At 44.5% G+C, this 21,296-nt stretch overlaps 1 protein-coding gene across 1 annotated transcript in view; it reads right to left on the bottom strand.

Annotated features, from left to right (window-relative positions):
- LOC115113413 (tyrosine-protein phosphatase non-receptor type 13-like) overlaps window positions 1–21,296 on the bottom strand; it is a 118,140-nt gene that overhangs the window by 43,296 nt on the left and 53,548 nt on the right. Inside the window, 7 exon segments of the mRNA XM_029641011.2 lie at window positions 12,498–12,599; window positions 13,299–13,336; window positions 13,472–13,682; window positions 14,135–14,309; window positions 14,535–14,705; window positions 19,912–20,431; window positions 20,847–21,244. Of these exon segments, the coding sequence (XP_029496871.2) occupies window positions 12,498–12,599; window positions 13,299–13,336; window positions 13,472–13,682; window positions 14,135–14,309; window positions 14,535–14,705; window positions 19,912–20,431; window positions 20,847–21,244 (1,615 nt within the window).

The raw sequence follows: 21,296 nt of genomic DNA on the forward strand, positions 1-21,296 counted from the left end.
AGGTGGGGGCTCTCAGAGTGAGTTTTGCGCTACAGAGTACAGCAGTCATTGTTTCTCCCAGTGTTATTAAAAAACCTACACACCCGCTTGATATATTATCGAATATATATTTTTAAAAACAACCTGAGGATTGATTATAAAAAACGTTTGACATGTTTCTGTGGACATTATGGATATGATTTCTGTGACCGCTCTTTCCTGTGGATTTCTGAACATAACGCGACAAACAGAGATATTTTGGGTATAAAAATAATCTTTATGGAACAAAAGGAACATTTGTTGTGTAAAAGAGTCTCGTGAGTGAAAATATCCAAAGATCATCAAAGGTAAACGATTAATTTGATTGCTTTTCTGATTTTTGTGACCAAGGTTCCTGATGCTAAGTGTACTTAATGTTTTGTCGTGCGATCGATAAACTTACACAAACGCTTGGACTGCTTTCGCTGAAAAGCATAATTTCAAAATCTGACACGACAGGTGGATTAACAAAAGGCTAAGCTGTGTTTTCCTCTATTGCACTTGTGATTTCATGAAAATAAATATTTGTAGTAATATTTATTGAATGTAGCGCTACGCTATTCAGCGGTTATTGATGACACTTATCCCGATATCGGGATTGCAGCCATAACAAGTTAAAGAAAAACTAACAGGTCTGTGAGAGCCGGAATTCTTACTGGTTGGTAGGTGATCAAATACGTATGTCATGCATTAAAATGCAAATTAATTACTTAAAAATCATACAATGTGATATTCTGGATTTTTGTTTTAGATTCCGTCTCTCACAGTTGAAGTGTACCTATGATAAAAAAATTACAGACCTCTACATGCTTTGTAAGTAGGAAAACCTGCAAATTCGGCAGTGTATCAAATACTTGTTCTCCCCACTGTATGTGTGGCACCATGTTTGTTGACATTATTACAATGAATTTTGGGTGTCACGTAAACATCTGTCAGACCAAAGATGTTTTAATCAGGTGAAGGAATGGTTCACTCCTCTTTTGGGTAAACTTCCGGAAGTGAATGAAGGGAAGTGAATGATCGTAGACGACACACCCTCTTCAACATGCATACTGCAAACAGACCAAACTCATCTTGTCTCCTCTTATTATCTTTGGCGAAAAACAAACATGGTGGCACACACAAACTACCAATCGATGGATTACTTTAGATTTCTAGAAAGTGTTTTACTCAATTATTGTGATCAATGTTGAGCTCACCTGTGATGTGATGAATTATAAATAGTAATGGCTTTTAGCTAATTCATATTGTGGTTTCTGTCAGCTGAGTTATCTAAATATGACCGCCTGTGTAACGTCAAAATTTCCTCAGTTTAGCGCTAGGACTAATGTAGCTTTTCCCCCCCGGTTTGGATGATTGTGTATGTTGTTGCTACTTCTGTGAATGTCTGAACATTGCATCCAAAAATTAACTTGTCACATTCAGGACATAACTTTGTAAGAACTGTGTTTGTGCAAAATGTTTATGTGAAAAAACAGTGGCTAGCTCAAATGCTGGCTGTTGCGTCAATCGAAACTGAAAATTCTAAATAAATGTTCCAATAAAACCAGTTTGAGCGTACGCTGCAGAGACCACTGTAGAATGATCAAACCCGTTTGTTGGTATATGTGAAAGGGTTAACAACTTAATTGTTCTTTTGTCTATTTAACACTCATTTGATATGCAGTTTGTCAGACCATGTAATGGTTGCTGCAGCAAATCCTTCACTGATTCCATCCATTTATATGATTATTCATTGACAGTGTTTTGATAGTCTAAAGCAGGATTGCTTTTGAATGCCAGAGCATGTCAGTAGGAGAGTGTGGAGCGAGGAGTAGAGCATAATTTGAGCAGATAAAAAAATGGTGGCAGCCTTCTCTCCCATTCCAATTTTGCTCTGGTACTGCTCAGCCACAAGGATTAACTGCCGCATAAGCGGCTATTCTGTGTAGAGCGGATAACAAAAGAAACAGGTACTCCGATGCGCTTAATTTAGAGTTATTTATGTAACTTTAATTGTGATACAAACGTTGGGCTATATGTTTACATTTTTCAATAGATTCTAAGGCTGCATGATGCAACTAATGATGTTTTGAAAAAGGTTGCATGAAAGGCATGAGCTCTGCTATGTTTTTTGTGCAGGCTGTGAACACTTCATTAGTCTCTCATTCACAATTTGACAAGCACTTGCTAATGCCTTGAATTTCCCTACGGCATCCCCTTTGTGTGACCGTAATGACCCCTAAAAAAATCCATGCCTTATGCGGCCAGTAGCCGTTGTGCCCTTGGGCTGAATATAATAATTTTAATTCCATTTTCCCTGCATGCTTAATGCTCCGAAGCATCTCTCACTCACATGGCTCTCAGTCAGGTGATCGGGTCTTTCTCAGAGGCTACAAGTGAAGACAGACACATCGGAGACACAACTACAAGCGTTCTTATCCAATTCCGAGGCGCATATTGAAGATATTGGAAGTGTCCACTGTCCACATTTACTTTTCGTCATCCAAACAGATTAAGTAGGCCTAACGAACAGCAAAAGTACTAACCTATGTCAATCTACTATCCCCCATAGTGCAAAAGTTGAACTATACTATTCTGTGCGAGAGATAAATATTCCAAACATAGTCTAGGACAGTTGTGGGATGCGATAAATCCCAAATTTATACAACCACTAGCATTAAAAATACACAATGAGGTTGATGCAACAGATCAGAACATTTAGCTTAAAATGTTGATAAACTATTAGGCTATTTCTTCACATAAGCGCAGTAATGAGCCCACAGCACAAGGATATAAGCCTGGATGTTCAAATAGCAGGCTTCAAGCATTGCGCTGTTTATGACTTCGAGGCTATCAACTACCGAGATTAGGCTGGTGTAACCGATGTGAAATGGCTAGCTAGTTAGCGAGGTGCGCGCTAATGGTGTTTCAAACGTCACTCACTCTAAGACTTGGAGTAGTTGTTCCCCTTGCTCCTCAAGGGCTGCGACTTTTGTGGAGCGATGGGTAACGATGCTTCGAGGGTGGCTGTTGTCGATGTGTACCTGGTTCGAGCCCAGGTAGGGGCGAGGAGAGGGACGGAAGCTATACTGTTACACTAAAGTGCCTATAAGAACATCCAATAGTCAAAGGTATATGAAATATATGGTATAGAGAGGAATAGTCCTATAATTCCAATAATAACTACAACCTTAAATAACTACAACCTGGAAATATTGAAGACTCACGTTAAAAGGAACCACCAGTTTTCATATGTTCTCATGTTCTGAGCAAGGAACTTAAACGTTAGCTTCTTTCTTTTACATGGCACATATTGCACTTTTACTTTCTTCTCCAACACTTTGTTTTTGCATTATTTAAACCAAATTGAACATGCTTCATTATTTATTTGAGGCTAAATTGATTTTATTAATGTTAAAATAAGTGTTCATTCAGTATTGTTGTAATTGTCATTATTACAAAAAAATCAGCTTTAACAAAAAAATTGGTATCTTTTTTTTTGGTCCTCCATTAATCGGTATCGGCATTGAAAACTCATAATTGGTCGACCTCTAGAGTGGACCATTATCATGCACCTGTCTCAAAACGGGCAGAAAAACATCCATGTCATCTATGCACTTAAATAGCAAATGGAGGACGCTTTTCCCGTGGTTCATTTTCATGCCAGTCAGGTAGGCTATACTCATGTTGTAAAGACAAGCAATGTGCCCGCCAGTCAGGAGCTGCCAGAGCCACGGTCAGTCAGGAGCTGCCAGAGTCGCCAGTCTGTCCTGAGCTGCCAGAGTCGCCCATCTGTCCTGAGCTGCCAGAGCCTCCCGCCAGTCAGGAGCTGCCAGAGCCTCCCGCCAGTCAGGAGCTGCCAGAGCCGTCCGTCAGCCAGGAGCTGCCAGAGCCGCCTGTCAGCCAGGAGCTGCCAGTCAGCCAGGGGCTGCCAGAGCCACCAGTCAGCCAGGAGTTTCCAGAGCCGTCCGTCAGCCAGGAGCTGCCAGAGCCGCCAGTAAGCCAGGAGCCGTCCGTCAGCCAGGAGCTGCCAGAATCGCCTGTCACACCGGCGCTGCCAGAATCACCGTTCACTCCGGAGCTGCCAGAGTCTCCTGCCTGTCCGGTGCTGCTGGAATCTCCCGTCCATTCAGGACTCGTGGCTTGGGTCCCCAGTTTGAGGTGGGCGGCGAGGGTCGCCGCGTTAAAGAGGCCACGGAGGCGGGTAAAGAGGCGGAGAAGGACTATGGTGGAGTGGGGTCCACGTCCCGCGCCAGAGCCGCCACCGCGGACAGACACCGACCCATACCCTCCCCTATAGGTTTAGGTTTTGAGACCGGAGTCTGCACCTTTGGGGGGGAGGGGTACTGTCACGTTCTGACCTTAGTTATTTTATTATGTCTTTGTTTTAGTATGGTCAGGGCGTGAGTTGGGTGGGTTGTCTATGTTCCTTTTTCTATGTTTTGGGATTTCTGTGTTTGGCCTGGTATGGTTCTCAATCAGAGGCAGCTGTTTATCGTTGTCCCTGATTGAGAACCAAATTTAGGTAGCCTGCTTTCACTTTTGAGTTGTGGGTGACCATTTTCCGTGTCAGTGTTTGTGCCACACGGGACTGTTTCGTTCTTTCACTTTGTTATTTTGTATTTTTGTAGTGTTCAGTTTTACATATTAAAATGGACACTTACCACGCTGCAAATTGGGCCGATATGTCTTACTCCTCGTCAGAAGAAGAGGACGTACGTTACATATGGATCCATAATGAATTACTATGGCAATAAATATCACTGAATTACAGAAATATTGGAACAAAGTTGTCTAATAATGAAGGTAAACAAATGGTTGATTACTGGAAAGTACTCTTTCAAACACACACGGTCATGTTTTTATTGTGTATCAAATCCGACCGTGATTGGGGGTCCCACAGGGCGGCAGACAAATGGCCCAGCGTTTCTCCCTCTAGAAAACAGAAATAAATGTTTTGGCCTTTAAAAATATTATTTTGGCCTTTATTCAAATTACAATCGCTCACTTTCTTTTGAAAATGAAATAACCTCCAAAATATTGTCATATATTATCAAGTTGATGGCAGAGTAATATAGCCCGGCACCTACATAAAGCTGAGTGACTCACTCATTCTTGGCTTTGGATCAAAATAAATAGGTACCATTCTTTCTGATAGTCTTTAATGAAGAAATGTTTTGGTTATCCTGACCTGGAAACCATGTAGAGTATTATAATAGCCCATTATGGGCTGTTAGCAGGACAATATACCTTTACCAACACCTCACTTGCTACAGATGCAGGTTAAATACCCGTGCCAAAGACCCATATGTAATCATTGGCGGTCACTTCAATGAAAAAAATATTTTTCCGATATGCTGTAGGCCTACCGTAGGTGACATGAGTCGCACTAGTGTTGAGTAATGTGCTGTTAAAAGTGTTGTAGGTCTTGTTTATTTAAAGAGCATATTGAAGTTAGAAGCAATAGGATTTGAAGCAAAAGCCTACCCGCTGTGGTCAACTATTTTAGGACTGTTTCGCGTGGCTCTAAGACAAGCATGGGGACTGGTCTTGATAAATCAATGAAATGTTTATTTTCACTGAATCTCTGTTTGGGTATTGGTTAGACTACAATTAGGGTGTGGAAATGTTATACTTTTAGTACTGTAGCCTACTCCCGATCGTAACGTTGTACAGTGCCATATTTTACATTCCATCCTAATGGAAACCTTGACGGTTTTTCATTTTTCTTGGAATAGAAAACCCCATAATATTAATCAAACTTTTTAAGCAACATTTCATAAAATCAGTCCCATATACAGTGTTCTTACAAAAAAAGGTTTTACATTCTCTAGTACAGCCACTATTGGAGGCTATCAAATGCTTCTCCCCAGTGGTGGGGGCTGTGCTTTGGCAAAGTGGGTGGGGTTATATCCTTCCTGTTTGGCCCTGTCCGGGGGTGTCCTCGGATGGGGCCACAGTGTCTCCTGACCCCTCCTGTCTCAGCCTCCAGTATTTATGCTGCAGTAGTTTATGTGTCGGGGGGCTAAGGTCAGTTTGTTATATCTGGAGTACTTCTCCTGTCCTATTCGGTGTCCTGTGTGAATCTAAGTGTGCGTTCTCTAATTCTCTCCTTCTCTCTTTCTTTCTCTCTCTCGGAGGACCTGAGCCCTAGGACCATGCCCCAGGACTACCTGACATGATGACTCCTTGCTGTCCCCAGTCCACCTGGCTGTGCTGCTGCTCCAGTTTCAACTGTTCTGCCTTATTATTATTCGACCATGCTGGTCATTTATGAACATTTGAACATCTTGGCCATGTTCTGTTATACTCTCCACCCGGCACAGCCAGAAGAGGACTGGCCACCCCACATAGCCTGGTTCCTCTCTAGGTTTCTTCCTAGGTTTTGGCCTTTCTAGGGAGTTTTTCCTAGCCACCGTGCTTCTACACCTGCATTGCTTGCTGTTTGGGGTTTTAGGCTGGGTTTCTGTACAGCACTTTGAGATATCAGCTGATGTACGAAGGGCTATATAAATACATTTTATTTGATTTCTCAAAGATGCCCTCTGGTGGTCAAACTAGCACTAACTAGCTTTAAAAGTTACAATGGCTGATACTTAAATAGAATTCTGCGGCACCATGCAAGCTGTGCTGCAGTACGCTGCAAATTTTGAAGGACAAACCACTGTATCTGTGATGTATACGGTTCAAGTCCTTTGCTCTGTTACAGGTTTGTTAGATCTATTATAGGGGTTCAAGTCCTCTATTAAAAGGCTTGAGGTCTCTGTTTCTTTGAAACCTTGTTGCATAGAAGCCTTCCACAAACTTTTGAAGTGAACACAAGTGTTATGGTTAACCAGGCCCTACAGAAACAATGTGTTCTATAGATAGGAGGTTTGAGTTCTCAAGGGGTGATATATATATTTTTTTTGGGGGGGGGGGTTAAAAAATACATTATACAACTTTTGAAGTTAATGTAATGCCATTGTTAAGTGAAAAAACACTTTGGAAAGGGCGGGACAGCTTCTCCGTATGTGAGCATGAAAACGATTTTGTGATCTGAAGAACCATTTCAAAGTAGAAAGGTGTAGGCAAGTGATAAAGAAATACTCCGTCATTGTTGACAAAGATGGAATCTGTCTGATATACAAAAAGCTTGGGGAAAAATAGAGGAAATCTAACTAGTTGACAAAAACAAGATGGTCTTTAACTGTTTTGCCAAAGTAAGAAAACGGGACGAGAAATTGTTTCTGGAGAATCATGACAGGACATTGCAGAGAGATAAAGATAGTTTGAGAGCTCTTGGTGAACCGATAAAAACCTTGAAAGTAGAAATACAACAATTATAGGCAATGGTCATAAAAACAGACTTGGCTCCAACATGTGGACCCTTTGTTCCCTCAATCTACCCACACTGAGTTGCGCAGGGCAGATCAGGTTTCAAGCATCTGGTCAGCATTGCCTGGCTTTGAGTCAACATGTTTCCACAACTAATGACTGGGAGAGACAAAACTTTGGCAACAGGTTGTCACGACTGGAGAAAGACATCAATCAACGTAATAAACCGGCTGTCCGAGTTGTGCAGGTTCCGAGTGAAACCAACATTATTCGTTCAGTAGAAGAGAAACCTGGTGAATGTCATCGAGGTATTTCTAGTCACTGGCAACAAGAATGTCGGGAAATAAAACGTGTTCTTATTGGAAGGGTCCGTCTAAGGGAAAATGGAATCAAGACAACAGCCCCAACGACGCAATGCTGATGGAGAAATTGAAAAATCTCTCTCCGGCTCAGCAGCAGAGTTTGCTGGATGCTGTGGAGGTAAACTAATAGACCACCTCTTACGTCCCATCTCAGCTGGGGTACATATGAAATCGGATGGGATTAATGTGAACATGGCTAATAGCTTTGCAGTAGATACGGGTGAAGAAGTCACAGTATTGCCCATATCTTTTACAAAAGTAAACCACAAGCTTCCCACAATAAGTTGGATGAATTTTGGCCCATTCCTCCTGACAGAGCTGGTGTAACTGAGTCAGGTTTGCAGGCCAGGCCTCCTTGCTCACACAGGCCTTTTCAGTTCTGGCCACACATTGTCTATAGGATTGAGGACAGGAATTTGTGATGGCCACTCCAATACCTTGACTTTGTTGTCCTTAAGCCATTTTGCCACAACGTTGGAAGTATGCTTGGGGTCATTGTCCATTCCTGACTTTAACTGATGTCTTTAGATTTAACTTCCTGACTGATGTCTTTAGATTTTGCTTCAACATATCCACATCATTTCCCTCCCTCATGGTGCCATCTATTTTGTGACGTGCACCAGTCCCTTCTGTAGCAAAGCACCCCCACAACATGATGCTGCCACCCCCATGCTTCATGGTTGAATGGTGTTCTTCGGCTTGCAAGCCTCCCCCATTTTCCATATAGGATTTGTTTTACTGTGGATATAGATACTTTTGTACATGTTTCCTCCAGTATCATCACAAGGTCCTTTGCTGTTGTTCTGGGATTGATTTGTGCTTTTCACACCAAAGTACGTTCATCTCTAGGAGACAGAACGCGTCTCCTTCCTGAGCGGTCTGACGGCTGCATGGTCCCATGGTGTTTATACTTGCGTGCTATTGTTTGTACAGATGAACGTGGAACCTTCAGGCGTTCGGAAATTGCTCCCAAGGATGAACCAGACTTGTGGAGGTCTACAGCCTTTTGTCTGAGGTCTTGGCTGATTTACATTTACATTTAAGTCATTTAGCAGACGCTCTTATCCAGAGCGACTTACAAATTGGTGCGTTCACCTTAAGACATCCAGTGGAACAGCCACTTTACAATAGTGCATCTAAATATTTTAAGGGGGGTGAGAAGGATTACTTTATCCTATCCTAGGTATTCCTGAAAGAGGTGGGGTTTCAGGTGTCTCCGGAAGGTGGTGATTGACTCCGCTGTCCTGACGTCGTGAGGGAGTTTGTTCCACCATTGGGGGGCCAGAGCAGCGAACAGTTTTGACTGGGCTGCGCAGGAACTGTACTTCCTCAGTGGTAGGGAGGCGAGCAGGCCAGAGGTGGATGAACGCAGTGCCCTTGTTTGGGTGTAGGGCCTGATCAGAGCCTGGAGGTACTGAGGTGCCGTTCCCCTCACAGCTCCGTAGGCAAGCACCATGGTCTTGTAGCGGATGCGAGCTTCAACTGGAAGCCAGTGGAGAGAGCGGAGGAGCGGGGTGACGTGAGAGAACTTGGGAAGGTTGAACACCAGACGGGCTGCGGCGTTCTGGATGAGTTGTAGGGGTTTAATGGCACAGGCAGGAGCCCAGCCAACAGCGAGTTGCAGTAATCCAGACGGGAGATGACAAGTGCCTGGATTAGGACCTGCGCTGCTTCCTGTGTGAGGCAGGGTCGTACTCTGCGGATGTTGTAGAGCATGAACCTACAAGAACGGGCCACCGCCTTGATGTTAGTTGAGAACGACAGGGTGTTGTCCAGGATCACGCCAAGGTTCTTAGCGCTCTGGGAGGAGGACACAATGGAGTTGTCAACCGTGATGGCGAGATCATGGAATGGGCAGTCCTTCCCGGGAGGAAGAGCAGCTCCGTCTTGCCGAGGTTCAGCTTGAGGTGGTGATCCGTCATCCACACTGATATGTCTGCCAGACATGCAGAGATGCGATTCGCCACCTGGTCATCAGAAGGGGGAAAGGAGAAGATTAATTGTGTGTCGTCTGCATAGCAATGATAGGAGAGACCATGTGAGGTTATGACAGAGCCAAGTGACTTGGTGTATAGCGAGAATAGGAGAGGGCCTAGAACAGAGCCCTGGGGGACGCCAGTGGTGAGAGCGCGTGGTGAGGAGACAGATTCTCGCCACGCCACCTGGTAGGAGCGACCTGTCAGGTAGGACGCAATCAAGCGTGGGCCGCGCCGGAGATGCCCAACTCGGAGAGGGTGGAGAGGAGGATCTGATGGTTCACAGTATCGAAGGCAGCCGATAGGTCTAGAAGGATGAGAGCAGAGGAGAGAGAGTTAGCTTTAGCAGTGCGGAGGGCCTCCGTGATACAGAGAAGAGCAGTCTCAGTTGAATGACTAGTCTTGAAACCTGACTGATTTGGATCAAGAAGGTCATTCTGAGAGAGATAGCGGGAGAGCTGGCCAAGGACGGCACGTTCAAGAGTTTTGGAGAGAAAAGAAAGAAGGGATACTGGTCTGTAGTTGTTGACATCGGAGGGATCGAGTGTAGGTTTTTTCAGAAGGGGTGCAACTCTCGCTCTCTTGAAGACAGAAGGGACGTAGCCAGCGGTCAGGGATGAGTTGATGAGCGAGGTGAGGTAAGGGAGAAGGTCTCCGGAAATGGTCTGGAGAAGAGAGGAGGGAATAGGGTCAAGCGGGCAGGTTGTTGGGCGGCCGGCCGTCACAAGACGCGAGATTTCATCTGGAGAGAGAGGGGAGAAAGAGGTCAGAGCACAGGGTAGGGCAGTGTGAGCAGAACCAGCGGTGTCGTTTGACTTAGCAAACGAGGATCGGATGTCGTCGACCTTCTTTTCAAAATGGTTGACGAAGTCATCTGCAGAGAGGGAGGAGGGGGGGGAGGGGGAGGAGGATTCAGGAGGGAGGAGAAGGTGGCAAAGAGCTTCCTAGGGTTAGAGGCAGATGCTTGGAATTTAGAGTGGTAGAAAGTGGCTTTAGCAGCAGAGACAGAAGAGGAAAAAAGATTTCTTTTGATATTCCCATGATGTCAAGCAAAGAGGCACTGCATTTGAAGGTAGGCCTTGAAATATATCCACAGGTACACCTCCAATTGACTCAAATGATGTCAATTAGCCTGTCAGAAGCTTCTAAAGGCATAACATAATTTTCTGGAATTTTCCAAGCTGTTTAAAGGCACAGTCAACTTAGAGTATGTAAACTTCTGACCCACTGGAATTGTGATACAGTGAAATAATCAATCTGTAAACAATTGTTGGAAATATTACTTGTGTCATGCACAAAGTATATGTCCTAACCGACTTGCAAAAACTATAGTTTGTTAACAAGAAATTTGTGGAGTGGTTGAAAAACAAGTTTTAATGGGGGGGGCTGGGTTGTAAAGCTACATCCTGTCTCTTTGTTCTGTGGAGAGAATCACTGAGGACAGGGGAGAATCAACCTACCTCCCCGCCCAATTTGTTCTCTTTGAATAAATGTATTTTCCTCCACCTGCTTTGGGTTCTAATTAAAATAGTGATAAAGGAAACGATAAATGTTAGGCAGATCATGCCCAGAGCTTGTGGCTGAGCAGTACCAGAGCAAAAAATTGAGCAGGAGAGAAGGCCGATACAATTGAATTAAAATCTGCTTGAATTATGCTCTGCTCCAAACTCTCCCCTTTACATGCTCCAGTATTTAAAAGCAACTCGGCTTTAGGCTATAAAAGAACTGTCAATGAATGAATGGCTGCATCCACCATGACATGGTATGACAACTGCATAATAAAATAGGCCTAATTAGACAAAACAATTAAGTCATTCAAAACTAAATACTAAGGTGTTCAAACAAGGTAACTGCAACAACAAAAAATGGGGGGGCTTGGGCTTCAGTGTTTCCATAGAAAAGCACAATTTATAGACCAATATTTACATGTCTTGGGGGGCAAGTGTTTAAATTGCGCAGTATGTTGGGGTTGTGATGTGTGTGTAGCATGAATGTCTATGTGGGTGTGTGTGTGTGTGGATGAGTGTATATCTGTGTGGGTGTGTGCGTGAGTGAGTGCATGTGTGCTAAGGTGCGGAGAGTTCGTGCAGGTGGTTAGTCCAGTTCATGTGTTCAACAGACTGATAGCTTGTAGATAGAAACTGTCTCTGAGCCTGTTAGTATCAGACCTCATGCTCTGTTACTGTCTGCCCGACGGTATATGTGTGAACAGCTCATGGCTGGGGTGTGTAGGGTTTTTGAAGCTGCGGGCCTTCCTCAGGCACTGTTTCAAGTAGATATCCTGGATGGGTGGGAGCACGTTTCCAGAGATGTACTGGGCTGTCTTCACCTTGTGGTTTTGGATTGAGAAATTCCTGTACCAGGCCGTGATGCAACCAGTCAGGACGCGCTCAATGAATCAGCCGTAGTATTTTGAGAAGACCAGGGGAAGCATGCCAAACTTCTTCAGCCGCTTTAGGAAGAAGAGATGCTGTTGTGCCCTCTTGACGAGAGTGGTGTTTTTTGTCCATGTCAAGTCCTCAGCGATGTGAATGCTGACTCTCTACTGCAGTCCCGTTGGTGTGAATCAGGGCACGTTCCCTTTGCTTTCTGAAGTCAACCACCAACTCCTTTTCTTTTGCTGACGTTTAGGGAGATGTTGTTGTCCTGGCACCACAATACCAGTTCACTTACCTCCTCCCTATAGGCTGATTCGTCGTTGTTGATGATTATCAGGCCTACAACCGTGTGGTCGTCAGCAGGCGCCCCCCCACACAGCACCCTGTCTATTAACACCAGTCTACGGCTACAAACACAGAAAAAGAGACGAGAAGAGAGAAAGAATGAGCGAGAAGTTTCTTACCCTGCTCAGTAGGTGTCTCTGGCTCAGGAGAGACAGGTTCCTCAAAATGAGTGAAATACTTCCATTCCTTCTCCTTCTTCCACTCTCTCAGGTCACTGAGACCTAGACAGACAGGACCCAGAATCACACTGTCATGTTTACATTTACTGTTGTATTTTTGTCAATTAGCAGATGCTCTTATCCAGAGCGACTTACAAGAGCAATTAGAGTTAAGTGCCATGCTCAAGGGCACATCGGATGTTTCACCTAGTCGGGTCTGGGATTCAAACTAGTGACCTTTTGGTTACTGGCCCAATGCTCTTAACCGCTAAGCTACCTGCCACCCTATTTTGAAACCAGTTGAGGCTGCGGAGGGAGGACGGCTCATAATAATGGCCAGAATGGAGTGAACAGAATGGTATCAAACACATGGTTCTCATTGTTTTGATACCATTTCATTCACTTAATTAAAGGCCTTTACACTTCATTACAGCCATTATTATGAGCCATCCTCCCCTCCGCAGCCTCAACTGGTTTCAAAGCCACCTCAGCAGCCTCCACTGGTTGAAACGCCACACCATAAAGCCTCTGTCTCTGTCTGAGGTATGGTTATCAACTCTGGTAACGATTGATCTGAGAATAGCATCTAATCCTCAATGAGGTGTCAACCTACGAACCTCTCATTATATCAACTTAACCTATTGCACCACTTGGCCACCTTCCAGAGTTTCTGTTTCTCTTTGAACCAGCAGTCATCCACATCAAGAGGAGTTCTGAACTGAACATAGTGCTCATCATCTCCCTATATGGTCTGATACACACCATTCCTCTTGGCTTTAGGCGTCACAGGCTGATCATCTCTACAACAAGAAAGAAACTTAATTTAACACAAAAACACACACTTGAGTGCACACACACACGCATGCATGCAGAAGATACACACACAAGCACAAGGGCACGCAAACACACACACACACACCGCCCTCCAAACACACCTGGTGGCCTTGAGTTTCACTTTGCGTGGAGCGTTCTCGCAGGCCTTGACAGCATCCTCCAAAGTCATTCCCATGGTGCATCGGCCACAGATGTACAGGATCCTGTCGTTTGGTTGGACGCTGCCTTCCTCACTGGCAGGTGAACCAGGAACCACCTCCAGACAGTAGATCCCCTGCCTCTTGCTGCCTATACCACCTGTCAGCTTAATACCTGAGAAATGTTCATTAGACTTGACTAACAATGTTTTCATCTTACAAATATTTGCTAAGGTGTGCCCTAATGAACACCATCCAGATATACAGTTCTGAAAGTATTCATACCCCTTGAATTATTCCACATTTTGTTGTGTTACAGCCGGATAAATCAAAGATTCTTTCCCCTCACCCAGACACAATACCCCACAATACCATTTTTAGGTCTTGCCATAGATTTTCAAGTAGCTTTAAATCAAAACTGTAACTTGACACTCAGGAATGTTCAATGTTTTCTTAGTAAGCAACTCCAGTGTATATTTGGGCTTGCATTGTTTTCCTCTAGGAAAACTGTCCTTAGGCTCCATTCCATTTTTATCCTGAAAAACTGTCCTTAACGACTACAAGCATACCTATAAGATGATTCCCTCAACTAAATCCTAATTGTCCCGCTCCCTCTCAGTTTTTTACCAAGCTGTCCAGTAGGTGTCTTGTGTAGAATGATGTCTTGCAGGTTGTCTGGAGAAGGTGGAGCTATCAGGTTGGTCACTGCCCTCCCCAGAGTCATACTCAGCCTCCTAGGAGATGACCTCAGGATCGACATGGCAACCTCATCTGTCACGTTTGTCACATCCTGGCCGTTGACCTGGGAGAGGGGAAAATGGAAGAAACCGGTAAGGGATAATGTGTGCCTGTGGGTGTGTGGGTGTGTGTGTACCGTAGTGGAGACTGCTGAGTGGAGGACGTCTCATGATAATGGCTGGAATGGAATCATATCAAACACGTGGTTTCCATGTAGTTGATACCACTCCATTGACTCCATTCCAGCCATTATGAGCCGTTCTTCCTTCAGCGGCCTCCACTGGTGTACCGTGACTAGTCTGTCCCCTGGTCTGAGCCGTCCATCAGTCTTAGCAGGGTTGTCCAGTATGTCCTGGATGTAGTAGCAGGCATCCAGTTTGCTGCGTGTGATGGTGAACCCAAAACCTCCGCGCCACAACTTGGTCAGAACAACACACATCTCAAACTCCTTCATCATACCCTGGAGGGAAACAAAGATAGATATATAGACCAAAGGACTGGACACCATCTCTGCTGTTTTATATTACATTCTGTCAGAACATGTTATTGTTAGACATCGGGAATCCTATAGAGAGAAGGGCCAAAGTCTGGTTCCTGTCAACAGGACAGCCGTGAGTTGGGGAGGAATGAGGAATCTGGGCCGAGGTCAGGTCAGATGAAATGAGAAAGAACAGGTCTCACTAATGTCCTGTCTAGCAACAGAGATGTATTGGCTGTCCAGATGTGTAAGGAGGAGACACAGCATAGAATGAAGGTATAAATACCAGTGCTTGTGTAAATACAGTGCATTCAGAAAGTATTCAGACCCCTTGACTTTTCCCACATTTTGTTGCACTACAGCCTTATTCTAAAATGGATTAAATATTTTCCCCCTCTCAATCATATACATACACACACACACACAATACCACATAATGACAAAGCCAAAACGGGTTTTTAGAAATATTTGTTTTTGCAAATGTTTGCAAATTCATACACAAAAAAAGAAGGAAATATGACATTTCAGTATTCAGACACTTTACTCTGTACTTTGTTGAAGCATCTTTGGCAGCGATTACATCCTAGAGTCTTCTTGGATATGACGATACAAGCTTGGCACACCTGTATCATTCTTCTCTGCAGAGCCACTCTAGGTCTGTCAGGATGGATGGGGAGCGTCGCAAAGCAATTTTCAGGTCTCTCCAGAGATGTTCGATCAGGTTCAAGTCCGGGCTCTGGCTGGGCCACTCAAGGACATTCAGAGACTTGTCCCGAAGCCACTCCTGTGTTGTCTTGGCTGTGTGCTTAGGGTCATTGTCTGTTGGAATGTGAACCTTTGTCCTGAGCGCTCTGGAGCAGGTTTTCATCAAGGATCTCTGTACATTTCTCTGTTCATCTTTCCCTTGATCCCGACTAGTCTCCTGATCCCTGCTGCTGAAAAACATCCCCACAACTTTGACTTGTACTGTGGGTCCATTTTTTTTTCTTTACTTATCTTTTGTTTACCTAATACCTATTTTTTACTTAAAAGTTACACTGTTGGTTAGGGCTTGTAAGTAAGCATTTCACTGTAAGGTCTACCTACACCTGTTGTGTAAGTCGCTCTGGATAAGAGCGTCTGCTAAATGACTTAAATGTAAATGTAATGTAAATGTATTCGGCGCACATTACAAATTTTGATTTGATTTGAGTGTGGAAGGAACGTAATAGAGTCTAAAGAACGAAACTAGATTTTCTCTTTTGCCGCAGATGGACATAAGGTGCCGGGGTTATAAATCAGCTGAAGGTCAGGTTTCAGATTAATGCTACCAGAACTAAAACCATTTCAGGAGGTTAATAGCATTGACACAACCATTGCTGACAATGGAGCAGCAAAGGATAGTGTTGGGGAAGTGCTATCGCGTAAAAGGAGGTTTTATTCACCAGTGATGCCCCTTAGTACAGCAACTAAGGGAGTGAAGTGGTCAGGGAAAGTTTTAGACACCAGTGGACTAAGAACATGGGGAAAGATAGCTTGTTGGGGGTAATTATACTCTCAACAACATCCTAAGGCGTGAATATGGGAACCAAATAATTATTACGGTCAAGCGTCAGGCGGAAGTCTCAATTAGACGCTGAACTAGTGACTGAGACAGAAATCCATCAGTGTAAATGGTATGATGGCGGGGGAGGGTCAAGGGTCAGTCTTATGGAGTGTTGGTTGCAGATTATGGCAGGACCGATGTCAGTGCATTCTATGGAGTCCCAAAAACCAAGGTGTTAACATCACAGAGAATTGGGGAAGCAGAATTTAATATGACTGTGGCGGAGATTTGGCTAATAAATTAAGGAAGTGGGTAATAGAGTCTCTGGGAACGATACCACTCCTCTATGTATATTGTTACAGAGGACAGCTCGTAGGAGAGGAAGGACAGCTAACTGTGCACAATATAGTGACTATTATGAAGTTAAATTTAACATCACACATACCCAGATCATGGTGAGAGTAGCAGAGATCGTGTTGTCATTTCAGACACTATTATCAACTTTCAGTGATGTGATTGTCAAAGAAGGTACAACGCCTGAAAGAATAGCCACAGATTCCTGTATACAGAAGGCCATATCACCAGAAGAGAAGTTTCCTGTGGTAGTAGCATCACATCTCCTGCAGAGTGTGATTAAGAAACATGTGACTTAGTTTTGTAAGGTTGGATACTCTTCCAACACCACTAATCTCTCCCCCATTCCTAACAGCCAGCAAAAACTTGACACATCTCCCAGAAGAATGGGACCGAGTGACGTTAAACGGAAAGTGTCAGAAGGTGGCTGCTTATCAACCGTTAGGACCCAAAGTTTACACTAAAGAGGGCGTTCACAAAGGGATGGGGTGTATATCGGCCTTGGGATGAGCGATGTTTACCTAACCTGAGCACAGGGAAGTGTCATCCACAGGTACCGACTGTAGCAGAAAACAGGAGGTCGTTGGAGAGGTTGGTGACTATGGAACCGTGTATAAGTTGGGAGACAGGTAGGGAGTATCTGAAAGTTTCAGTCCTAGATCCATCAGTGAACCACGAAGGCAATAGGAGAGCAGGAGACAGATTCCATGTAATAGCTATTCTCACTGCAGTCACAGTAGGGACAGTAACTGAAGGAGTGATAGTAGTAGTGAAGGATGCTATAGTCACAGCATGGAACTGGACTAAGGTGCAAATGAGGGGTATTTTGAAGTATGCGTCATGGGCAGTGTTAGTAGTAGCAGGGGTTAGCTTGATAGCATTGTTGGGATATCATCTTCTGAGGACATTTATGTTGAAACTTATATACAGTGCTGATTTTCCTCAGGGTGAGGTAAAGTTGATTAGGGCCACAGCATGTGTATATACGGTGGCCATGGAGGAGGAAGGAGATTGGGAGCAAAGTGAAAATGACATGGCTTGGGAACACCTCTAGTAACCAGTGTCCGGACGGGGAAGACTGGGTGAAAGCATGAGGAAGTTTTCATATTTGTGTAACCCAGCAGAAAATGTTCCAGAAGGGAATAGATTCAGGTGAAGAGAGTGGGTATCATCATGTTATTCAACTTCAGATTTTCTTTGCATATATAATTATGCATAGCTTAACACAATATTAATACTTGTTATGTTTTGTGTTTCTTTCTGCTTTTCAAGTCTTATGCTATCACTCTCTTAGGAATCAGAAGGAAATGGAGAAAGTAAAAAGCTCCAGCTGAAATGGAGGAAGTTAAAAGCTTCAGCTGAAATGTCATTCTCAGTTGTCTGACGAGAGATGGAAATGAGTGTGCATAGTGTAAGTCTAGATCAGAGGCCATACATCTCGGAGGTGTAAACATAATAATCAACTGTGAATGTTAATCATGTGTTATTTTCTGTTCGTTTAAAAGTCATTTCAAAGTTTATATAATTTGAACAGTATGGAGTTAATGTTCATGAGGAGGGATTGATGGGTACAGACTTCTAATTTTGAAATATGAAATATCCTTATTCATGTTACTGAGGGAGAGAGGGAATGCGGAAAGTTTACATTCTGTCAGAACATCTTGTTAGACATCAGGTATCCTATGGAGACGAGAAGGGTCACAGTCTGGTTCCAGACAACAGGACAGTTGTGAGTTGGGGAGGAGTGAGCATTCTGGGCCAAGGTCAGGTTGGATGAAGTGAGAATGAACAGGTCTCACTAAAGTCGTGTCTAGCAACAGATGGATTTGCTGTCCAGATGTGTAAGGAGGAGAAACAGCATAGCAGGAGGGTATAAATACCAGTGCTCGTGTAAATGTCTTGGTCTTTGCAGCTGTTTGATCCCTTTGGTGAATGAACGTGGTTTGAGATTTGACTAGTCTAACAAAGAGAGTGAAAAACAATCCCCTTATTTACATATGTATTCAGGCCCTTTGCTATGAGACTTGAAATTGAGCTCAGGTGCATCCTATTTCCATTGATCATCCTTGAGATGTTTCTACAACTTGATTGGACTCCACCAGTGGTAAATGCAATTGATTGGACATGATGTAGAAAAGCACACACCTGTCTATATAAGGTCCCACAGTTGAACGTGCATGTCAGAGCAAAAACCAAACCATGAGGTCGAATGAATTGTCCGTAGAGCTCTGAGACAGGATTGTGTCTAGGGACAGATCTGGGGAAGGGTACCAAAACATTTCTGCAGCATTGAACATCCCTAAGAACAAAGTGGCCTCCATTTCTTCAATGGAAGAAGTTTTGAACAACCAAGACTCTTCCTAGTGCTGGCCGCCTGGTCAAACTGAGCAATCGGGGAGAAAGACCTTGGTCAGGGAGGTGAACAAGAACCCAATTGTCACTGACAGAGCTCCAGAGTTCCTCTGCAGAGATTAGAGAACCTTCCAGAAGGACAACCATCTCTGTAGCACTAGATCAACAAGGCCTTTATGGTAAAGTCGCTAGACGGAAGCCACTCCCCAGTAAAGGACACATGACAGTCCACGTGGTGTTTGCCAAAAGGCACCTAAAGGACTCTGACCATGAGAAATAAGATTCTCTGATCTGATAAAAGCAAGATTGGCACCATCCCTACGGTCAAGCATGGTGGTGGCAGCATCATGCTGCGGGGATGTTTTTCAGTGGCAGGGACTGGGAGACTAGTCAGGATCGAGGCAAAGATGAAAGGAGCAAAGTAGAGAGAGATCCTTGATGATAACCTGCTCCAGAGAGCTCAGAACCTCAGACTGGGGTGAAGGTTCACCTTCCAACAGGAAGCCGACCCTAAGCACACAAAGACAATGTAGGAATGGCATCGGGATTAGTCTCTGAATGTCCTTGAGTGGCCCAGCAAGAGCACGGACTTGGACCCAATCGAGAGACCTGAAAATAGCTGTGCAGTGACGCTCCCCATCCAACCTGACAGAGTTTGAGAGGATTTGCATAGAAGAATGGGAGAAACTTCCCAAATACCCAAGAAGACCCAAGAGTGTAATTGCTGCCAAAGGTGCTCCAACAAAGTACTCAGTAAAGGGTCTGAATAATTATGTAAATGTGATATTTTATTTTCTGCTTTGTCATTATGGGGTATTTTATCAATTTTAAAATAAGGCTGTAACGTAACAAAATGTGGAAAAAGTCAAGGGGGCTGAATACTTTCTTATGGCGCTACCGCAAGCGCTTAGATTGACCATTGCATTAGGTTTATTACAATAGAGCCCTAGGTCTTACCTTTCTGGGATCCTCATCATCATTTTCATCCTCCTCCCCTTCTGTCTCCTGTCTCCAGCTAGTACATGTGCATGGGAGGGGTGCAGGCTGAATGGGGGGAGAGAGTGAGAATGGGGGAAGCTGGGGAGAGGGGTGGTGTGTGGGGGGTTGAGAGAGGGGGAAGGTGTCAGGGGGCTGGGGATGGTATTGGATGACTGTACTAGTGAGGTTGGAGGCATTGGTAGTCTTAAAGGTGATGCTGGGTTTGCAATCAGAGGTGATGCTATGTTTACGATTGGAGGTAAAGCTGTGTTTGCGATCGGAGGTCCTGGAGTTAGGGTTTGCAGTATGGGAGGAGAGGCTGGGAAGAGGGGGTGTAGCAGGCTGGGGCTGATGCACAGAGTGGCTGATGTTGAGGTCAGACATCCTAGAAGAGAGGCTGGATGGAGGCCTAGAAAAGGGCTGAGATCGTGTCTGCTGGACGGAGGTGGTTTTCGAGGACAGATTGGGGTTTGTTGAGCTTGTGGTCTGCGAGGACAAGCTGTGGGGGATGGAAGTACAATTGGGGCTGGTAGATCGGACACTAGTAGGGGTGGTGGATCTGGGCCTGGGTGTATGAGAGGTGGTGTGTGAAACCACACTGGGGGTACATGAGGTGTTTGAGGTGAGGCTAGAGGGACTGTTGAACTGACAGTCAAGTACTCTTTATCAGCCAGAATGGTTATTCGATCACCCATAAGGCAGTATGTCAAACCGCCATCCGCCCTGTCTCTGATGCCACTGGAAGTGCATACAGAGTTCAATCACAGTTAGGTTGTGTGTGTTAATTTATTTGATCCTTTAATTATACGGGTAAATCCCATTGAAAACAAACATGTATTTTACAAGCGAGACCTGTTTCCAAAAGGCAGAAATCAAGAATATGTTACTGTATATAGAATGTTCAATAATGTTACCTGGTGTACATGGGACTAACGCTGGTCTTGGACCCACCAGATGCCAAGCTAATTTCTTTGGAAACTTCCTCGTCCACAACAGACAACTCTTCATGGTCTGCTGGGTCACTTCTGCTGGCGAGGGAAATCGGGGAGGGGGGTGAGGGAGGGGTGGGAGAGAGTGAGGATGGCTGTTTCTCAGCTGCTTTCATCTCGCTGTCCTGACTCTCTTGACCGGAGGCTTGTTCCTGGGCATATGATGACTTCATAGGCCCCTTCTGGGCCTGGTTCTCCTTGTTGTCCTGATGGTTCTGGTGAATCTGGTGTGACTGTAGCTTGAGCAGCTGGCTGTAGTCTTCTCCCAGCCTGATGTCTAGAGACTTGGACCTCACCCCACTGGTAGGATATGGGAAAGGAACCTATTTAAAGAGTGAGATAAAACTCAGTGCTCAGTATGTGTTTGCCTGTTAC

This window comes from Oncorhynchus nerka, linkage group LG28 (assembly GCF_034236695.1).
Source record: "Oncorhynchus nerka isolate Pitt River linkage group LG28, Oner_Uvic_2.0, whole genome shotgun sequence".
Classification (NCBI taxonomy): domain Eukaryota; kingdom Metazoa; phylum Chordata; class Actinopteri; order Salmoniformes; family Salmonidae; genus Oncorhynchus; species Oncorhynchus nerka.